Here is an 18,974-nt window from a genome sequence, read left to right as displayed (position 1 = left end):
TCTTATAAATTTTCTTCCATTGCATAATACATTGAAGAAACAAATACTTTTAGAGTTTCTAACATTTATCTGTCTAGGGCGAAAGAGAGATTTGAAAGAGAGCGAGGATTGCCTGCTGGTGGAGGAAGGTCTTTTATGTGGTGGCTTCCTATTCAACTGTTGCTCCATTACTCAGTAAGTGCAAGTGAAGTGCGCATGCGCAACTACACTCACACGTTCATGGTCAATGTGGTCTCGGACCATTTAACTCAGGAATGTGCGCACCCTGCGTCTCACAAGTGGCTGGAATTTTAAAGAAAAAACAACGACAGCGTGTGAAATAGTGTATTGAGCTTGAGAGCGCCAATCTAGTCAAGTATTTTTCAATCTAAACGCCCTTCTATTCGATTTCTCGTCTCTGGAGAACGCCGAGCGTGATTGTCCTCTCTGGTCGTATGACAGCGAGTAGTCGAGATGAGCAAGCATGTTTTCCGGGCGATCTACACTGCGCCGTGCGTCGCCCAGCTAAACAAAGTACTGCACACTCCCAAGCACCCAGCTAAACTGAGTCGTACTGTGCTCTTCGGAGCGCCAGCGACCAGGAATAAGATAATGAGTCACGATAACTCACTTCCAATCTCTTTACGTGCTGTAAAAGTCAAGTGAATGAAAATGAAAAATTCCTTCCTAGGATCTTCCTTCCACATTTCTTTTTATGTATGATTTCTGCTGTGTTCCGTTTCCATTCTAGGCCCGCACACATAGATACAGTGATTCACATAGTTATAAACATAAATCCAACCAGCAAAAGACTAAAAAATTGTCCGCTCGAATTCCGTCAATATTGATACACGAGATTGAGATTACTCATGTGCAGATTCAACAATTCAGCCTTAGTATTGATAATATCCCAGATTATTGATATCAAAGATCTTTTCAAACGACTTACGACCAATCTTCAAAACGAAAATCTGTTGTTAAATTTGAAATTATTTCTTAGTCATTGACAGTACCATTCCATAAATATGACTGAGAACCTCTGAGTATATATTTCTGAAGAACATATTCGGTTATTATTGCTGCCATGTTCGGCGACCGTCGAACGGCAGTTGCAGTGTGTTCTGGTATTCAACCGGCGCCGGATTCGGGGAAACAGCCGGTCCGGCAGTTTTGCCGTCTCGTGTGTCCCCTGGTCTAACGGAAACTAACATCTTGAATCAAGATTAATTGGAAAGAAATACTCTAGATTATGATATATTATCAAGATTTTGAAACCTAAATGCCAAGATGAAAATTGAAAATCAAAGTCTTATACAAAACTGTTTTGATGCAACGCATAAATGTACTGTACATGCAGAAATTTGACATAGCTCAAAAGTCACAACATATTTCATTATCATTAAAATTAACAGTGTAACTTGAATATGTTTTACATAAGAAATCCTATTGCACTATAAGAAATCCTATTTCTAATAGGAAATCCAAATAAATTACATACCTATTAGTTTGAAATTCAGTTTAGGATGTGAAAAGTCTTTCAAACTTAACGATGTTTTAACTCATTATCATCCAGTATCAAATATGGAATTGAAGTTTAGTTTAAGATGTGAGAAATCTTCCAAACTCAACGATTGATCATCCTGTATCATCGTAATACGTGATTGAGTGGTAGAGTGGTCATTACTGTCCACCTCAACAAGCCTACTAACTCAGCCTACTTAAAAAGGTCATTCTATTCCATTCTAATCTGATCATCAGTAATGATATTCCAGTATCAAATGGAAATCAATTTATATTAAGTTAGCTCAATATGGCTCTAATTTACTTTTCCTCTCAATCGGTATGACCATAGGCTTGAAATTATTTATGGCTTATCAGCAGTAGATAATAATTACAGGAATAATGAGTAATTGAGAATGAATTGTGGGTGATACAAAAATTTTTCTTCGACATCAGTCAAATATTATAATTACTAGCAATAGAATTTATTGATGAATTTCGATTTTTCGTAGCTTTGATTATTAGTAAATAAATTTTTATATTGTCTAAACAGCTGATACTCTCACTCAGCGGTCAGGGTTTTGCCCTTGCTGGGTGGTGCCATGTAATTTTAATTTATTTGTAGAATAGCATAATATTATAATCTAGAATATTTCTTTTGTAAGTGTTTATTTTGTATTTTGTTTTTTATGGGCAATAAAGATGTTAAAAAAATTGTGATTGGAAATGATCGATCATACTGTATTGAATATTGACAAATACCTGAACAAAGTTAGCTTTATGACTAGTCTGAAGTTGTAAGAGGTCGCAGCAGTCGAGGGACTAATGAAGTTTGAAATATATGCATCTTTCTTCTGCAGGGGAACGGCGAAGCAGGTGAGAAGTTGGTTGGTGAGAGAAGGAAAAAAATTTCATAGAAAAGGAGAAATGGATGGGGTGGTACATTCAAGGATCTTCAGCTGGTGAAGTGGAAGAGAGATAGCTAAATGGAGAACCAAGAGAAAGAAGAGGGATAGAGCAAGCGATCGCTTCGCCTGGAGGCTCACACACCCCTGGGATAGTCCCTTAACGCCACTCTCGGGCTCCATAAGTATAAATTCTCGGCTATCCAAAGTTTTTCGAAAATCTACGGCTCAAGAAAACTTGAAGATTGTCGGTTGAACTTCGCTAGCGTTACCTAAAGCCTTGAAGGGATCTTTTGAAGTGACTAGACTGCTGCAACTGCTGCTGCTGCTCTCATAAATTCCATCATTTTTCCAGCAAAGACAAATAAATAACCGTATGCCACCTACTTCTGTCGTATTCTAGTACAATGCTTGATAGTCGTATGCCTCCATCACGGTCTTTATGTCTGTCTTCATGTACTGAACAAAGCTCATTGGAAGTCAATGAGAAATTTAGAAGAAATACATGAAACGTGCATTAGAGACATGAAAAAAGCAAAACTAGAGGAGAATTTGGAAGATATTTTCCAGTGGTAAATAGGTGGCCAGAAAGTAATAGACAATAATTGTCTAATATAATAATTATTTGAAAAATTATTATTCTCATATTTTCAATCAAGAATATTGTTAATTCCTATCCTATACTATTAAACCAGCAATTTCTGTTAAGATGTTTTTATGTTTATATAAATGTATATCTGTATGTGACCGGATCTCGAAAACGGCTCTAACGATTCTCACGAAATTTGGAAAAAAGTAGGTTTATGATATGGAAATTCGATTGCACTAGGTCTCAACCCTGGGATAACTCGCTGAAGGACATTTGAAGGATAAATACGTCCTTGGGAAAACAGCTGGAAATTTTGTCGTCTGTCGATACTGTAATGGAATTGAGTGAACGAGTGCGCATGTGTGGGATTATTCAGCTGATCTCACGAGGAGAAAAATATTCAGGATGAAAAACTTATTTTCGTTTATTTATCTTTTTTTAGAAAACATGTTTACCTCAGAAAGTCCAAAATAGTAACTAGATGCTGTTAAGCTGCGTTTACACCGGAGTTAATAACACGAGTTATTAACAAAAAGTTATTAACTTGACTGAATCGTCAAAAATTTCTCTTGACAAAAGTTAATAACTCATGTTTCTAACAGAAAATTCCTTGATATTATTAACAGGATCTTGTTATCAATATAATTGACTTCCATGTGATTTCATTTAACGAGACTATTCATATGATATAACAGCCGGAATAAAAAGCAAAAAATTGTCTTCAAATTTGAATTGAAATTTGAAACATGTGTGTGATCATTAGAATAATAATCTTCATCTGATCTAATGTAAATAAATTAAAAAGCGTTTACACCAGATTTTAAAACAAAAGTTTTCAACATAAGTTGAAAACATTTTCTTTTGGCTGCTAGTTTTGTTATCAACAAAAGTTAATAACTTTGTTACGTGTTTTGTCTGCAGCTGTAGTTATTAGGGAACAGCTGTAGTTGTAGGGTAGGGATGTTGGGCGAGGGGGTTGCGGGGAAGATAGTAGCCTGTTATTAACAAAAGTTACCGACTCTCGATGGATAACATAAATCCTGTTAATAACAAGGAATTTTCTGTTGAAAACACGAGTTATCAACTTTTTGAAGATAATTTTTTGTCGATTCAGTCAAGTTGACAAATTTTTATTGATAACTCATGTTATCAACTCCGGTGTAAACGCAACTCAACATGATGTTATTAACTTTTGTAATTAACATCAGTTGATAACAAAAATGTTAAAAGCTTGTGTTATTAACTCCGGTGTAAACGCAGCTTTAGTGTAGAATAGAACATAGTATGTGCAGGTATATTAACAAATATTGTAGCAAACATAGTATATCATTCTAAATAGAATTCGTAGTATATCTATTTGTAATTGATGATGTGTGTTTGTTTTCTGAAGTGTTATTTTTTGTTTTAATAAATTGAAGATAATTAAGTGTAGTTTGTTTTAATAAATTGTTATTTTGATGAGTGATAGTAGCTCAACCTAGATTTTGATTTGGACTGTAGTATAAATTTGACAGAAAAGGGGCAGTTTTGAGCATAAGCCTGTTTTCCTCCTCATATAACTGTAAAAATGAAAACATTGGTACGACTTAGAAAATGAATAAATAAATATAAACTATAAATTCACTCCAGAGCGAATTTCGGTCCCCCCGATATTCTATATTAATGAAAACTATTGATTGTATTCTCGGTTTCGTTTAAAGATTAGTTCTCTTGTCTACCGCTCTCTTGTCGTTCAACTTTTTAAAACTTAAAGCTACAGCAACATTTCTATTTAAAAGCAAATTCAATTCCAAACATACAACATACGACATACAAATCTAGTATATAAGATCTGAATGTGAGATTCATCTGAATTTCTGTTCAAGGGTCAAGTGAACAAAGTTTGTGCGGAGGAAGATCGAGATGTAATTTGCAGTGGTGTAGCCTACGCATGTGATTGTAAATCTGAATTAATGGCAGAGAACGCCTGGCCCGCTGCTGTATTAATAGCCAGTCCATTACGAAACCGGCTTTAATTAGTTGGTATCGGAGGAGTTGTAAATCGCGTTCACTCCGCACTTTTGTCCGCCTGTTAAGCCTAGGTGCTGCTGACCAATGGGCCACCATTGCTCTCTCAACTGATCCTGTGTTGAGGGCTGATCTGCTTTCAAATTATGTGAATAGGATATTGGTGGAAATGTGTGTGGAGTTCTCAGAAGTGACGTCACAATAGATCTAGAAGTCACCGTAGGTGCAAGTGAGACAAGGGGTGTGCAACAGAGAAAGCTGAATTAGGAAATTAAGTAAATTGATATGCAATTGAAATAGATCATGAAAGCTGAAATAATGATATATTGAGTATTCTGTAATCATAGCCAATTGAATTTGTTCTACAATGTGATAATATACGATGTTATTATGATATTTTCATGATAGAATGTGAGATTTTTGATATGATGTGTTGGTATGTTAGAAATAAATTCTAAACTTCATACTGATGTTAATATATCAGAATTTGAATTAATTAATCTGCTCTGGAAAGCTTGAATTGGAAGCCACCTCAGTGTTTCTGGTGTAACTTTTTGCATATAATTCACATCGTTCTGCGTACTTCAACAAGTAAAAATAATAAACCATTATGTGTGTAATTTGTGTAGGCTATTGTTGATGTTACACATAATAAATGAAGACATGACTAACAATCATTGAACGTCAGTAAATCATATACGTATTTACGCTCATGAATCCATGCAGTAAAACATTTTTCTTATTGATAAACTTATACCTCTAGTACATGGGTTTCCCATAGTTGAGTAGGTTAATTTCCAATAGAATTAAATTCCATATTTTTTCATAAGCCTATTGTATTGTAGATATTTTGTGCTTTTCATGTTTTAATTGCTTTATTGTATTTTTTTAAAGAAAATAAATTTATATATTATTATATATATCCTTCTTCGTTTTTATCCAGTTTTAATGTATCGAGAAATTTTATTTTGAGGCGAAAATGAAAATATTCTCAAGATTATTGAAAAATCAATCTTCATCCAATAGAAGACTGATCTGTCATTAGAGATGACTGTTTGGGTGGGGGAGGGGGATGTTAGTTTAAGAGTTGAGTTTTCACCTTGAAGAATTTCTGGCATTCGCTTCTTTTTCTACAACGGAACGAAGTTAGCTGCGACACCAGTTGCATGCATAATGAAAAGAAGTTGAAGGAAGCAATGTAAATCATTTTGAAGTTTTCGTTTTCGACTTGTTCCTGACTTCTTTGAATGGGAAAATGTCAGTCGTTTAGTCGTGTATATATTATGAAAGTTGAATATTGTATATTGATTTTTTGCTGTAGTCAACAAAGTTATGTTATTGCTCCAATTTCATCTTATTTAGACTCATATGAACTTAATTAGTTCTGTTTGTCATGTGTGATTTCCATGAAAAATGGACATTGAAAAGATTCCAGACATCATTCTGGAACATCGCTAGGTTTTTCAGATAACGTGTACCGTGGGATAAGATGTCATAATTATTACTATTAATAAAAACAATATAAAAACTTGTAGTATCCTTTATTGAAAACTTTAAAATATTTTAACGACTAGTTTCGACCATTGGTCATTTTCAAGTTAAAATGTCATTGTTACTTGTAACTTGTATTGAAGTTATAACTTTGTACCATCTCTCCACTTTTCCGTTACAGCAAGGAATCAATGCTACTTGAACTTTGAATGTCATTTTTACTCGAAAATGACCTATGGTCGAAACTAGACGTTAACATATTTTAAAGTTTTTAATGAAGGGTACTATAAGTTTTTATATTGTTTTATTAATTTGAACAAGAGTAGCACATATAAGTGAATTGATTTTACTTATTTATTATTTATTGGTTGATATGGACAAAACCACACCTTCAGAAAAATGCAATAATTGTTGAAAATTATATCATGAATTCCAAATATTTCCAAATTATATCGAAGTTATATTGTATTGAAGTTATCACTTTGTTCCATCTCTCCACTTTTCCGTTACAGCAAGGAATCAATGCTACTTGAACTTTGAATATTAATTCCAAATCGAATTTATAAGCGAATTAGTAAATAAGCATATTAATAGAATCTCTAGAACTTCCTGTGTGTACTTGAGAATACCATAAAGATATGATATTTTACTCTGAAAAACTTACTTTCACTATACACCACATTCCTGAATTTTGAATGTTATCTTACACATCCAGTCTGTTCATGAGAATAGAAATGAGGAAGACATTCAACTGATGGAATTATAATAACGAGAAATCATATTTATAGAAAATTTGGCAAGCAACCGTTTATTCAAGCATTTACATCAACGTTTTATATTACAAATTTTATACACAAACATTGAAGCTCTCAATAATACATTCTGTTTATCAACAATATTAATACAACAATAACTCGAGCTCTTCTTAGATGGTGATATTTTTTACAGTTCAAATGAGTTTTCATAGGCAATCAATTTATTTCATCCAGTCTTTTCAGGATATTCATACACACTCATATACAGAAAAAAGGGATTGCAAAAAAGGCTTTGTATGATCAATATTATTTATATATTTCAAATTCACGATTTTCAATACTAAAAAAATATAAAAGAATTCATATATTTCATTCAAATTGAGTACCTACATGAATGATGCAAAATAATTTTTGGAAGAAATATATCCAATGTCTTCATTATTCAAACACTTTGGAATTACACACTTCAAAACATTTTGTTTGAATCCAGTGTTGCACTCTGTCCTCTAAAATATTTTATGTTTGTAAACATGGAACACCTATCGACTGGGGTTGCATACCATCACATAAGATATACGAAGATTCATAAAAAATGTGAACTTAGACATAAATGTATAACATTGAAAGGGAACTGGAAAATACATATTCATGTGTCATTATTACCGGTTAGCTAAAATTCCATATTTTGCAATAATCATCCTTCCTGCTCTTGCAATATTTCTTTGCAGTTACCTTTGCTTCTTCTTTGCAACAGCATTCTGTTCAGTATGCTGAATTTCTTCCGCCCTGAGATGTGTTTCATGAGGCCAGATAATCAACAGGGTCAACAGAATCAACAGGGTCGACATGTTTGCCGATTGTTATACAGTAACGGAGATGAATGTAGCAAGTGACTTGTTAGTCACCTGATCGCGAACGTCAGAGCTGCAAAGAGGAAACTCCTGGAGAGCGTTGAGCCACTGGAGGTCTCTGGAAGCAGAGGAATTGCAGTGCCTGTTGATGAATCCTCTTCAAACTCTGTAAAAGATGAAACTATTCTTATAAAAATTTTGAAAACAAAATGGAACGAAATTAGTGATTTCAAGATGACGTTTTGGTATCACATAAGGGGATGTACATAATAAAATTCAACAATCTAAACTAAAAAAAAAATGAATTCACGATTATCCGAATGAGCAAAGTATCATTTCTTAAAAACTCATTAATCTTCAGACAGACTTCTGTTGATCCATCAATCGTCGTACATTCGGAATTATTGAACTGTTAACCGACAAAACTCAGTCCACATTCATGAGAACCGATTGGTTGGATCAAAAACTGATCAAATTATGACTGATTGACTTACTAGCATAGAGTACCGATACGCTAGATTTGTTACTATATTATATTGTTGTATTATATTATAGTTGTATTACTATCTGTTATTGTATGGCACCAGTTCCTGCATTTTGTGTTAATTGTTCAGTAGAGCAATTTTTTCAAGTGAGAGCAATCTATTCGGATTCATTGAATTCAATGGAACTGAATTTTTTACTTTGAATCCAAACAATTTGAAAATCCAAACCGTTCAAGGTCCAGATTTGTTCGGATTGTCGTGTTGAGGTCTATCAAATAATCAGATACAGTTCCAATCAATGACATACAATTACTCTAACTATCAATAATTGTAGAGTTTGCAAGATTGTAATGCCATGTTTAATGACAGTCTGTTATCATCTCGAAGACAGTTTATTCCTGTACATGATGTTTACTTCTAAAAATGCCTTTAGAATAATCAATGAATTTCATCTACGATGAATTCGATAGGGTCTCTTTTGAATATTTCTTGTTCAGCTTAATTAGTAATAACTAATTAACTCAATAGTGGTAAAATTGATTATTAGACAAAATTCTATCTTCTCAGTTCCACTCAACTATAATAAAGTTAATTAATCAATTAATGGAGAGAGGTAATAAAACAACATTAGTTTTAGTTAATTTGGAAATTTGATTAATTAGTTGAGAGAGGTAATAAAACAACATCAGTTTTTGAGAATGTGAGTAATTGATTTTTCGATATGACACCCAAAAGCAGATCAACTGTGATGCTTCCATTGGATGTCACAATCCATTCGTGGCAACGTTTGATGTTGCAGCTATAAATTTCAAAGGATTTTCGGTTGAAAAAAGCACTAACAGGGTTGACGAAGGAATATCGTTTTCGAATGATGCAGAATGCAGCCCGTATCACTACACTGCTGTGTGCAGTGTTTACCGGTATAAGTTGATAAACAACTGGAGGGATCTATGCTGTGGCTGAGGGCTGAGTAACTGAGCATTCAAATGGCAGCACCGGTCATGAACCGATCTAAAACAATCACATTCACACAATCTCCATTTCACGATTGTGAATACGCGTGTGTGTGTGTGCTCCACTGTGCATACAGTAAATTGTCCAGTCAATATTTTACTCCGGCCAAATCCCTTTCTAAAACGTGTCCACCCTTTTATAGTGGCGAAACAAAGCCATTACAAAAACGATTGGCCCTTTGCGTTTACAAGCACTTTATTTTTTCAATGCATGTCGAATTGTGCCGGCGACCAGTGAAGGACTGAAATTCATTTTCTATGTTCATTTTCGAGAATAGCAACTACACAATGCGCCACTGTCGCCGCAGCCCGGCATCACCCACCGTCATCACCCACCGGCGGCACAAACAATAAAACCATCACGCTCGCTGTACATCAACCACCTCCCCCCACTCTTCCCCTACAACCCGCCCCCACCCCACAACCACCCACAACCGACGCGCTCCATTCAGCGATGCCATTTTCGCAGCTTTTTAACAAGTTAAAATTGTTTTAGTTTGGATGAGATCCGTGTACAGAGCATCTGCCCGTTAAACAATGAGTTCGCTACTCAAACTAACGGGGGATGAATCGATGTTGTCTTTTGTTTTCCAAATTGAAAGGATTTTTCGATGCGAAATTTTGTACTAACTTCAGTAATAATTGAAGGTAATTGGAATGTGAGTGTCGGAAATAGATTTGTATGAAAACAGCTTGCAATCATAATACAGCACTTATCAGTTGTCTTATTGTGAGCAAGACATCCGCGCTGTGGAGAAAATGTTTTCAGTTTTGATAATTACCTGCCGATTTCTACCACCCCATGAAGATTAGACCCGGTTTCTAGGACCATTATTGAATCTGATGGACCATTCAATGTATAGGTCTAATTAATGTACCTAGAATACAGGTACAAGGCATTCCAGGTATTCTAGGTAAGTTACCTTGGGTCTAATGATAGAGAAAAGATAGATCAAGAAGGCATCCCATGAGGTTATGTTACAAATTTCATTGCTTGTTCAAGCCAATAGTCCACGTAGCTCTTTACGTGGAGCGATGTGATGCTGAAAGTCTCGCAAACTGTGCCGTTCATAAACTCTCGCCGGTCCACGACAGTAATTATTATTAACAATAGTCGAAAATAATCGGCTTGAACAAACAATTAAACTTGGAACACTAATGTTCTAACCCTACTGTGATATCTTCCCATGCTCTACCTATATTCTCTTTATTGTCATAGAAACCAGTCTATTTAATATTCAATCAAGATTTCATTTATAACATATTCCTCCACAATTCTATATCAGCATAGTTGATATGTGGAAGAACATTTTTGCTGATTATTTCACAGATATGCTCAATATCATACTGCTCAAGTCTACGATGAATTAATAATTTGAATTCGCTTTTCCATGTTGTATTTCTATCCAAAACAATCGAGTACTACCTTCGTGTATCAGTATAATAGAGTACTTCCTTTGTAATTTCCCATTTTTTATTGTTAGTTGATAATCAAATTCTATGCATTTCTCCAATATTCTCATTCACTTACCTGAGTCCTGCCATTGATAATCACTAACCGCATTGCCTGATAACCTTTGTCTGCCATCTGTAAATACAAACCTTCTGAACAATCCAAGATTCATGAATGGGCTTTAAACCGACATTTCGAATAATCAAACGGAATTGACAGCATACAATACGTAAATATGTGTATAATCTGTAAACATTGACTAAGATAAGCATGGAAGATATCGAGTAATACTGGCTATGACAGAATATGGATCAATAGGAATATACAGTTAGATAAGGATGAGATAGATGGACGATTATCTAGTAAATCTGATTGGTATTTTAATCGCCTTTAGTTCGATGCATTCCTTCTATCCATTCCCAATTCGAGATAAAAACTTTATGAATGTATGAATATAAGTGTTTTATAAACTTTAATAGACTAATCTTATATAGTGATGTGGAGTTAAATTAATAGCAATTGTCAAGATTCAGATTAACTCCCATAATTTTTCACATTCCGGATAAGTATCAAGATTATAAAATTGTGACGTAAAAACATTCCAATGTAATTAACAGTTGGAGGAAAACCATTTTTAGTTAACGTTTCAAAAAACACATAACAATCATCAGATCAATACAATAGTCTTTACTTCTATTTCTTTCTCCTGCATCCTTGAGAGAAATATACGAGTATTATTCTCTTCAATACTATTCTTCGAAGCTAGTACATAACAGTAACTCTCTGTTCCAATACCTCCTGCTATAAAAGCTGGGGATATGATCAGTCGTATATTTTATTTTATGTTGTCTGAAGTATTGATTAATTATTTATTGCTATTCTACTGGGAGTTGCTGAACATCAAGATAGCTATTGTTACTATATCCTTGTATACTTCTACCAAGTCCAATACGAGTGGGAATAGCTCATTACAAATTTAGTATGTATATATTATATTCAAAATGGTATTTGAATCCCCTTATAATGTCATCTCTGAAGTCTCAAAATTTCTTGAGAGTTGTCTAGTAATCCAACGAGGAATATTACAATAAACATATTAAGAAGCAGAAGAAATAAGAGTAGTTGTTTACCTTTTTCTAATGAGTCACTCATATTTGTATTTGTCTGTATAATGCTGGCAATTTTTGTGACAGGCGCTGGAATCTCTGGAAAATAATAAATTAATAATCATGTCGATTATTTTGCAAGTTCAATGTGATACATCAACAAATATTGCAATTCACAGTAGTTCTTCATTATATCCAACCTAATTCGTACAGAGCAAACATTCTCAGTTCTCAGTTGTTCATTTCTAACTATAATTAGGTTTCTAAGAGCGAATAATAAAAAAAAATGTAATGCATGTTTGATGAAAGGGATTCTGACAGTAATATGAGTGCGTATGTTTTGCCCAGGAAACAATTATTACTGTTCATGAAGCTATTCATTAACCTAATTTCTTTCACGAAAATATATCTAATAATATTGACTCAATTAAATTGATCATTCAATGTGATTATTGAATGAAAAATCATTTGAAATATACACTTCAAATGAAGATTTCAAGTTCAATATAATGATAAAGGTAGCATACATAGAGCTTATGTTGTTCATATTATATTTCCAAAGGAATAGATAATATTGCTCCATTATTCTTGTAGAAGATAATGTCAATGCTAGTAGAAGATACGTGAAGGAAGTAAGAAGTGAGAATCTGGCAGGGTTACATCCAATCATAAACTACAATGATGAAAATCAAAGCCAGATCCTCAGGTGAAAATAATTACTTGATTTGCTTCAACCAACCATCCAGCTTGATGAGTCCATCTGTTTCTCCCAGAGAATTTTTAGCTACACATCTATAAGAGCCGAAGTCTTCACTGCTCACTTGTCTGATTTTCAGCAGCATGTATTTGCTGTAGCCATTATCCATGGATACTGCTTCATACTTTTCACCTGTAAAATATATATCAGAAAGTATGCTGCTGCACAATTGAAATAGCATTACGTTATCATCTTCAAAAGTGAATGATATTATGAGAATTGAGTAATATCATTCAAATCTTCAAATTGATGTTATCAATCTACTTATGTTTTTTTATAAACCCTATACCAAGGGCGATCAGCCCCTTCCTTAAACCCAATGAGCCACCCCCAAAAATTAAGAAAAATTTAGCTCCTGCCCCCACATGAATAGGAAAATTCGCAAAACCGAGTTTTCAGTCCCTTCCCCCACGCCAAGAATTCCAATGCCTCCTAACTCCCTCACCCTGTGGGCATTCCTGCTATACTGAAGTTATAACATTGACAATCAAACAAAAACGTGAGCTTTCAATGCTTGTATGCAGTTATGATAAGTAGGCAGTACGGCTGGGTGAAGGCTCCAGACTATGGGAGGTTCGTAGCTTGACCGAGTCGCCAGAACTCTCCGTCTCTGGGCACAGTCCTACATTCTCTCACAAGCAGCTTCATTTCGAATAAATCTGAGAATATATTATAAGCCTTACAAATAATAAGGAATTCTAATATGGGGATGATTACAAAGTACAATTTGTATCTATAAACATCAACCCATACTAGATATTTTGTAACTTTGTTGTGGTTCAGACACTGTGTTACTAGTAATGTGTGTTACCAGTTGTGTCTGAACCACAACAAAGTTATTATATAGTGTTTCGTCATGGAAAGCAACATCAAGATATTTTGTATTATTGTTGAATGCAATTACATTGAGGGAAATTGTATTGTACCCATTATTGTAAAAGGGATTTTATAATTTATTCATAATCTTATCATACATTTACGCCATATTTCAACGGTTTGAACAATAGTGAACAGCATTGTTCGTTAATTCTCGCATTTGATTTCAGCAATGTTGCATCCAACGCAGTGTTTACAAAATGTTGCAATAAATTCAAATTCCGCGTCAAGCTGATCCCTTGAGAATATACAGTTCATGTTTGCATTGATAAAGCGACTCTTGGGCAAAGTTCCAGAGAAACTCGTTTTTCATCAATTCAACTTGGCAGAAGCGATGTCCACTGCAACTGCTTGGGAGCCATGGAAGGGGGTGGGGGGGAAGGCGGGCCTTATCATCAAAAGGCTGGAAGCCCTCCGTGAAAAGGTAGGTGGCTCCTGACTTGTCGCAATCTAAACCTCTCATATCTTATGACCATTCTAAAGCTCGATAAAAGGCTTGGTCTCCTTGCTTGAATGTTATCATCGATTATACATCGATCCAATGTACCAATGTATCACGATGGATAGCAGTTTACCAAAAAACGGCTGGAATTAAATTATTAACTAAATTAAACACATGAATACAAAGCATGCGAACAAAAATTCACAAGAAGAAAGATTATACTGTGATTTTCTTTCTTTCAAGCTTGTTAAGAAAAGAGAATTCACTGTAGGCGTACATAATTGTATAGTCTACATGCAGCTGAACATGTTTAAACCTTTTCCAATTGTATTTGAGAAAGTATCAATTAAATTTGAGAAGATATCGATAATTTATTATTTATTTGATAATAGTCACTTGTAATTATTGAGAAACAGTAATATCATATGTGAATAAGAAGTTATCTATCGAAAATAGTGATTAATCCATTCTACTCTCGTCATATTCTTCTACTCTCTTCAGGATTTATCTTAGCAGGAAGCGATCCTACATTCTGGATTTCTATTCTTGAACAAGAGTTTTTCATCCTATTTTCAATTACATTCTGACATTCTCACAATTACAAGTGTTATTATCTCAAATTCAAATGATACTCTCATAAATACAATTCACTATCTCAATTACATGTGACAACTTCTCAAATGAGATTAACTGTTCTCATTTAAGTTTAAGATGCTTTTTCAATTACAAATGACTATTCTCAAAAACATTCATTAATATATTCTCAAATTGAATAAAACATTTTTCATTCTATGACTTTTCCAATTTACATCGGCCTTTTTTTCATATTTAAATGACCAGTCTCAATTAAAATATTGATACTTCTTCATTCAATGCAATTGGAAAAGGTGTAGTTTACAAGTAGACTGAAAATACTATCTTAATGTAGTAAATTGATATATTTTCTGTATTGTTATGAAGGTGATGTTGTGGTATATATCCATATATAATAAATACGAATTGATATCATAACCATTAATTTTTAAAAATAACTAGTTACGGTTCATACACCATCATGAATCTCTAGGAAACTTAAATTTCACACATTGAGCAGCAGAATGTAGTATGTGTGAAGCTCCACGATTGGCCCTTAGCTGTAGACTAATGAAGGTTGAGCTCTACTGTTATAGGTCGAGACTACAGTAACTATATTACCCACAGTATGGCCATTGACTGTCACGTGGTACAAATCCGCCATTAAGATTCCAAACAAACTTTAAAGTTCTATCTTATTGCATTGGAAATTTGGAACTTATCACTTCTTTTACCGATTGGGAACATATTTTGAACTTCTGATGAGTTTGTTATAACATTTTCGAAGGGAAATTGATTATACTTTAATATAGACCAATAAAGTTCATTTAAATAACACTAATAACGCTTAAAACATCAATTTTCCTTCCCTCGGGCTCCTCGCTTTCGCGGATCACTTTTTGGAAACCGCTGATCTAGATAAATGTGCAGAATGATAGATTTCAATTTTATTGTATTTCCTCATCCAATTTATTGGTTTGACCTTCTAATGTCCAAAAAAAGACTATAATTTCAAGCTGAATTGCTTAGCTGCTCCATTAATAATTGTCTGCCTACTCTACTAAACAAATAAAAAACTTGGTCCTCCATTTTGAATACTTTAATTTCTGAGAGCAAAATTCATTGAAGATGTGATAACCTACTGTACTACACTCTTTCAACTTTCATATTATTATATTACAATATAGTGTTATTATAAGAGCTCAAATGATCAATAAACAATACTTATATAGCACGAGACATGAAGTTCCATGAATTCTTGAATATTATATCATATCTTCAAAATTTTTCTCTAGAAATAATGCTGGGGACATTCATGCTGTGATCACGCATTCATTTTTCAATATTCAATTGAGAGATCTCCATTTATCTCTCATAAGATCAATAAACAATATGAATATTACAGTATGAGACATCAAGCTCATCAAATTCTAAAATATGATTTAATATTCCATAAATTTCCTTCAGGGATATATTGGAAACTATGATCAACCATTTAACTTTCAATATTCAACTGGTAGCTTCCCATCTATCTGTAAGACATCAATTTGATCCCTTCTAGACCCTGTAATGACCCATGATTAACACATTTGCGTTTCTCGTCCTGAAGTATGTTTCTCATCAGCAGAAAATTCAAAGTTTTATTAGCGACTATTCGAACAGACGTTAACATACAATTGGGTGTTGGAGTGGAATTTCCTGTTGGAAGCAAATACAAGTGATAGTTTTAAACCACTGCATTGAAACACTACTAGATGCATGTTATCAAGCCGGTGCTACCCAGCAAGCAAGCAACAGCCATTCACTATTCGCTTCCGGAAAATGCTGTGTCGACGGAAATCGGTGTAATAAACGGCTGCAGTTAACCCAAGCAGTGGCATCAATTTATCACGTATTAATTAAAGCCAAGTGGCGTGGGCTGGCTTTATTGTCAGCTTATCATTTATTGGACTGCATCCTGAATGAACTTGAATCGCGGATACTTGTTCGTTTGTTAATTAACAAGCCAACTCTGTTCTGTTTCATGTAGCTCTGTTCTGTTCAAGCATAACATTATTTGTGAAGATCGTTTGTTAGTATTGTACTCCTACATTTTATCACAAGAGTAGGCTTTTGATTCGAGTGCTACATTTTCATATGAGTGAAGCTAGTTTGAACTCAGTTTCACACTGGAGAATAAACTATTTTAATATAAATTCAAATTATAAGCTGATGGAAATTGAAATATCATTGGAATTCGGCCAAATTTCAATCAATTACAATATTCAAGAGTTGGTACATTCTCTTCAAAACGGAATTCATGGAACTGTCCGGATCGGTCCGGGCATTTTTATTATTTTGCACTGTAGCATATCAACAACAACGTGTGGAGAGGGGGGATCAGTCTGCTCAAATTTCAATAAATTACCTACCACCTTGCTGTTGACGAGGATGAAGCACTCTTCAAAACGGAATTCATGGAACTGGGAGTAAATCATAGGGAGTCCTATGGATACTCTACCGTGAGCACAGCACTAACAGCTCCATAATAAGAGTATTTAAAATGATCACAGCATATTTATATAGAGCTTATTGAATATTTCTATCCTTTTCTATCCTTATGATCGACATTATTTTTAAAAATGTGTAAGATATACCTACTCGAAGCTCCTATTGTGAATGTTTTCCATTATTTCGAATAATTTTGTAACATTAATCTCACTGGGAAGAAAAAAGGTACTACCGGACATTGCATTTTACTATATTAAATAAAAACACTAGTTTCTATAAGAAATAGTTTATAACTATCAATAAATCTGTGGTTTTCGACAATTTCTTAGTCTTTTTATTTTATTTGAATAATTACCACAATTCCAACTTCTCAAATAAACAAAAAAGTTTTTACTATATATTCTGATTTTTATAACTTCCGAATCAGATGGACGCTATCAGAGTTAAGATACCGTTTAGTACTAGATTATTTGTCTCTGTCACTAGAGATACTTTTTAGTAACACTAGAGTATTTGACGCTTTCCTGCTTGTTATTGGCCAAACTGTTCCTCCATCTCACTTCAACTTTAGTATGCCCCTCCCCGCCAATTAGGGAGTTATACGAATCTGAGTAGACTATAATATGTAGTTACGAACAGTGCAGGATACTACAAGCTCTACAGCGTTACCTATCCTAACACTGTTGGCCCTACAATATAGCATATTTATACTATATTACTATATACTAATAAAACAAAATAAATCCTATAGCACCCTTTATTCTTTAAAAAACTTTAAAATATATTTTTTCATAATTTGATTCAGAAATTTTCTTTCATAACTGAGATCAGATTTTTATTTTTATGCAAACCTGAAATGGCGGCTAATTCAAAAAGCTATGATACACCAATCTGAATTCAAAACAACAGAAATTGAGTTATTGGGTTGGTATTCTATCCAATTTCTTTTAAAAATAATAGAAAAATAGAAATCCTATTTAAAATGAGTAATTTCAATGAAAATAATTTTGAAATAACCTTTTAATATCAATTATACCGGTACGATTACGTCTAACCCACAAGTGTAGGCTAAGAAGCATGGATGATTAGTTATCAACTTTTAAAATGTCATTCAGGTATTTTAATTGTGTTTCTTATACTGTAATGACTAAAAATCATTTCATTGTTTCAAAAATACATTTTAAATCAATTATACGACTTGTGTACTAAAGTATTTTGATAGAATGAAGAACAAAAATGGCGGCTGAGAATTGGTTGTTTACTTTTGTACAGTCACTGTCAAAAGCAGAAGAAACAGAATATTCTGAAAACAGACAACATTGCAAAGCTAGAGAGAAATAGCGCTATCTGTTGTGTGTATGACAGAAAAGGACAGCAACAGTATTGTCAATCGTACACTGCCATTATAACGTGGACCTCACTATAGAGTATTTGACATTTTCCTCCTTGTTATTGGCCAAACTGTTCCTCCATCTCACTTCAACTTTAGTATGCTGTATGCCCTCCCCGTCAATTAGGGAGTCTGAGAACCGCCAAATACGAATCTGAGTAGACTATAATATGTAGTATGAACAGTGCAGGATACTACAAGCTCTACTGCGTTACCTATCCTAACACCGTAGGCCCTACAATATAGCATATTATAACTATTTACTATATACTAATAAAACAAAAAAATCTTATAGCACCCTTATTCTTTAAA

At 33.9% G+C, this 18,974-nt stretch overlaps 1 protein-coding gene across 3 annotated transcripts in view; it reads right to left on the bottom strand.

Annotated features, from left to right (window-relative positions):
• Positions 1-7,258: 7,258 nt before the first annotated feature.
• Positions 7,259-18,974, bottom strand: part of LOC111055763 (lachesin) — a 97,626-nt gene continuing 85,910 nt past the window's right edge. For all 3 annotated transcript variants that reach the window (XM_039431823.1, XM_039431828.1, XM_039431832.1), the window contains 4 exons: positions 12,874-13,023; positions 12,159-12,233; positions 11,107-11,163; positions 7,259-8,243 (listed from right to left, as the gene is read on the bottom strand). In XM_039431823.1, coding sequence (XP_039287757.1) covers positions 8,128-8,243; positions 11,107-11,163; positions 12,159-12,233; positions 12,874-13,023 — 398 coding nt within the window. In that variant the 3' untranslated portion in view covers positions 7,259-8,127. The remainder of the gene's footprint in view (positions 8,244-11,106; positions 11,164-12,158; positions 12,234-12,873; positions 13,024-18,974) is intronic.

This window comes from Nilaparvata lugens, chromosome 1 (assembly GCF_014356525.2).
Source record: "Nilaparvata lugens isolate BPH chromosome 1, ASM1435652v1, whole genome shotgun sequence".
NCBI classification, from domain to species: Eukaryota; Metazoa; Arthropoda; class Insecta; order Hemiptera; family Delphacidae; genus Nilaparvata; species Nilaparvata lugens.
Note: the sequence above shows the minus strand (reverse complement) of the source record. Positions and strands in the feature narration are given on the sequence as shown.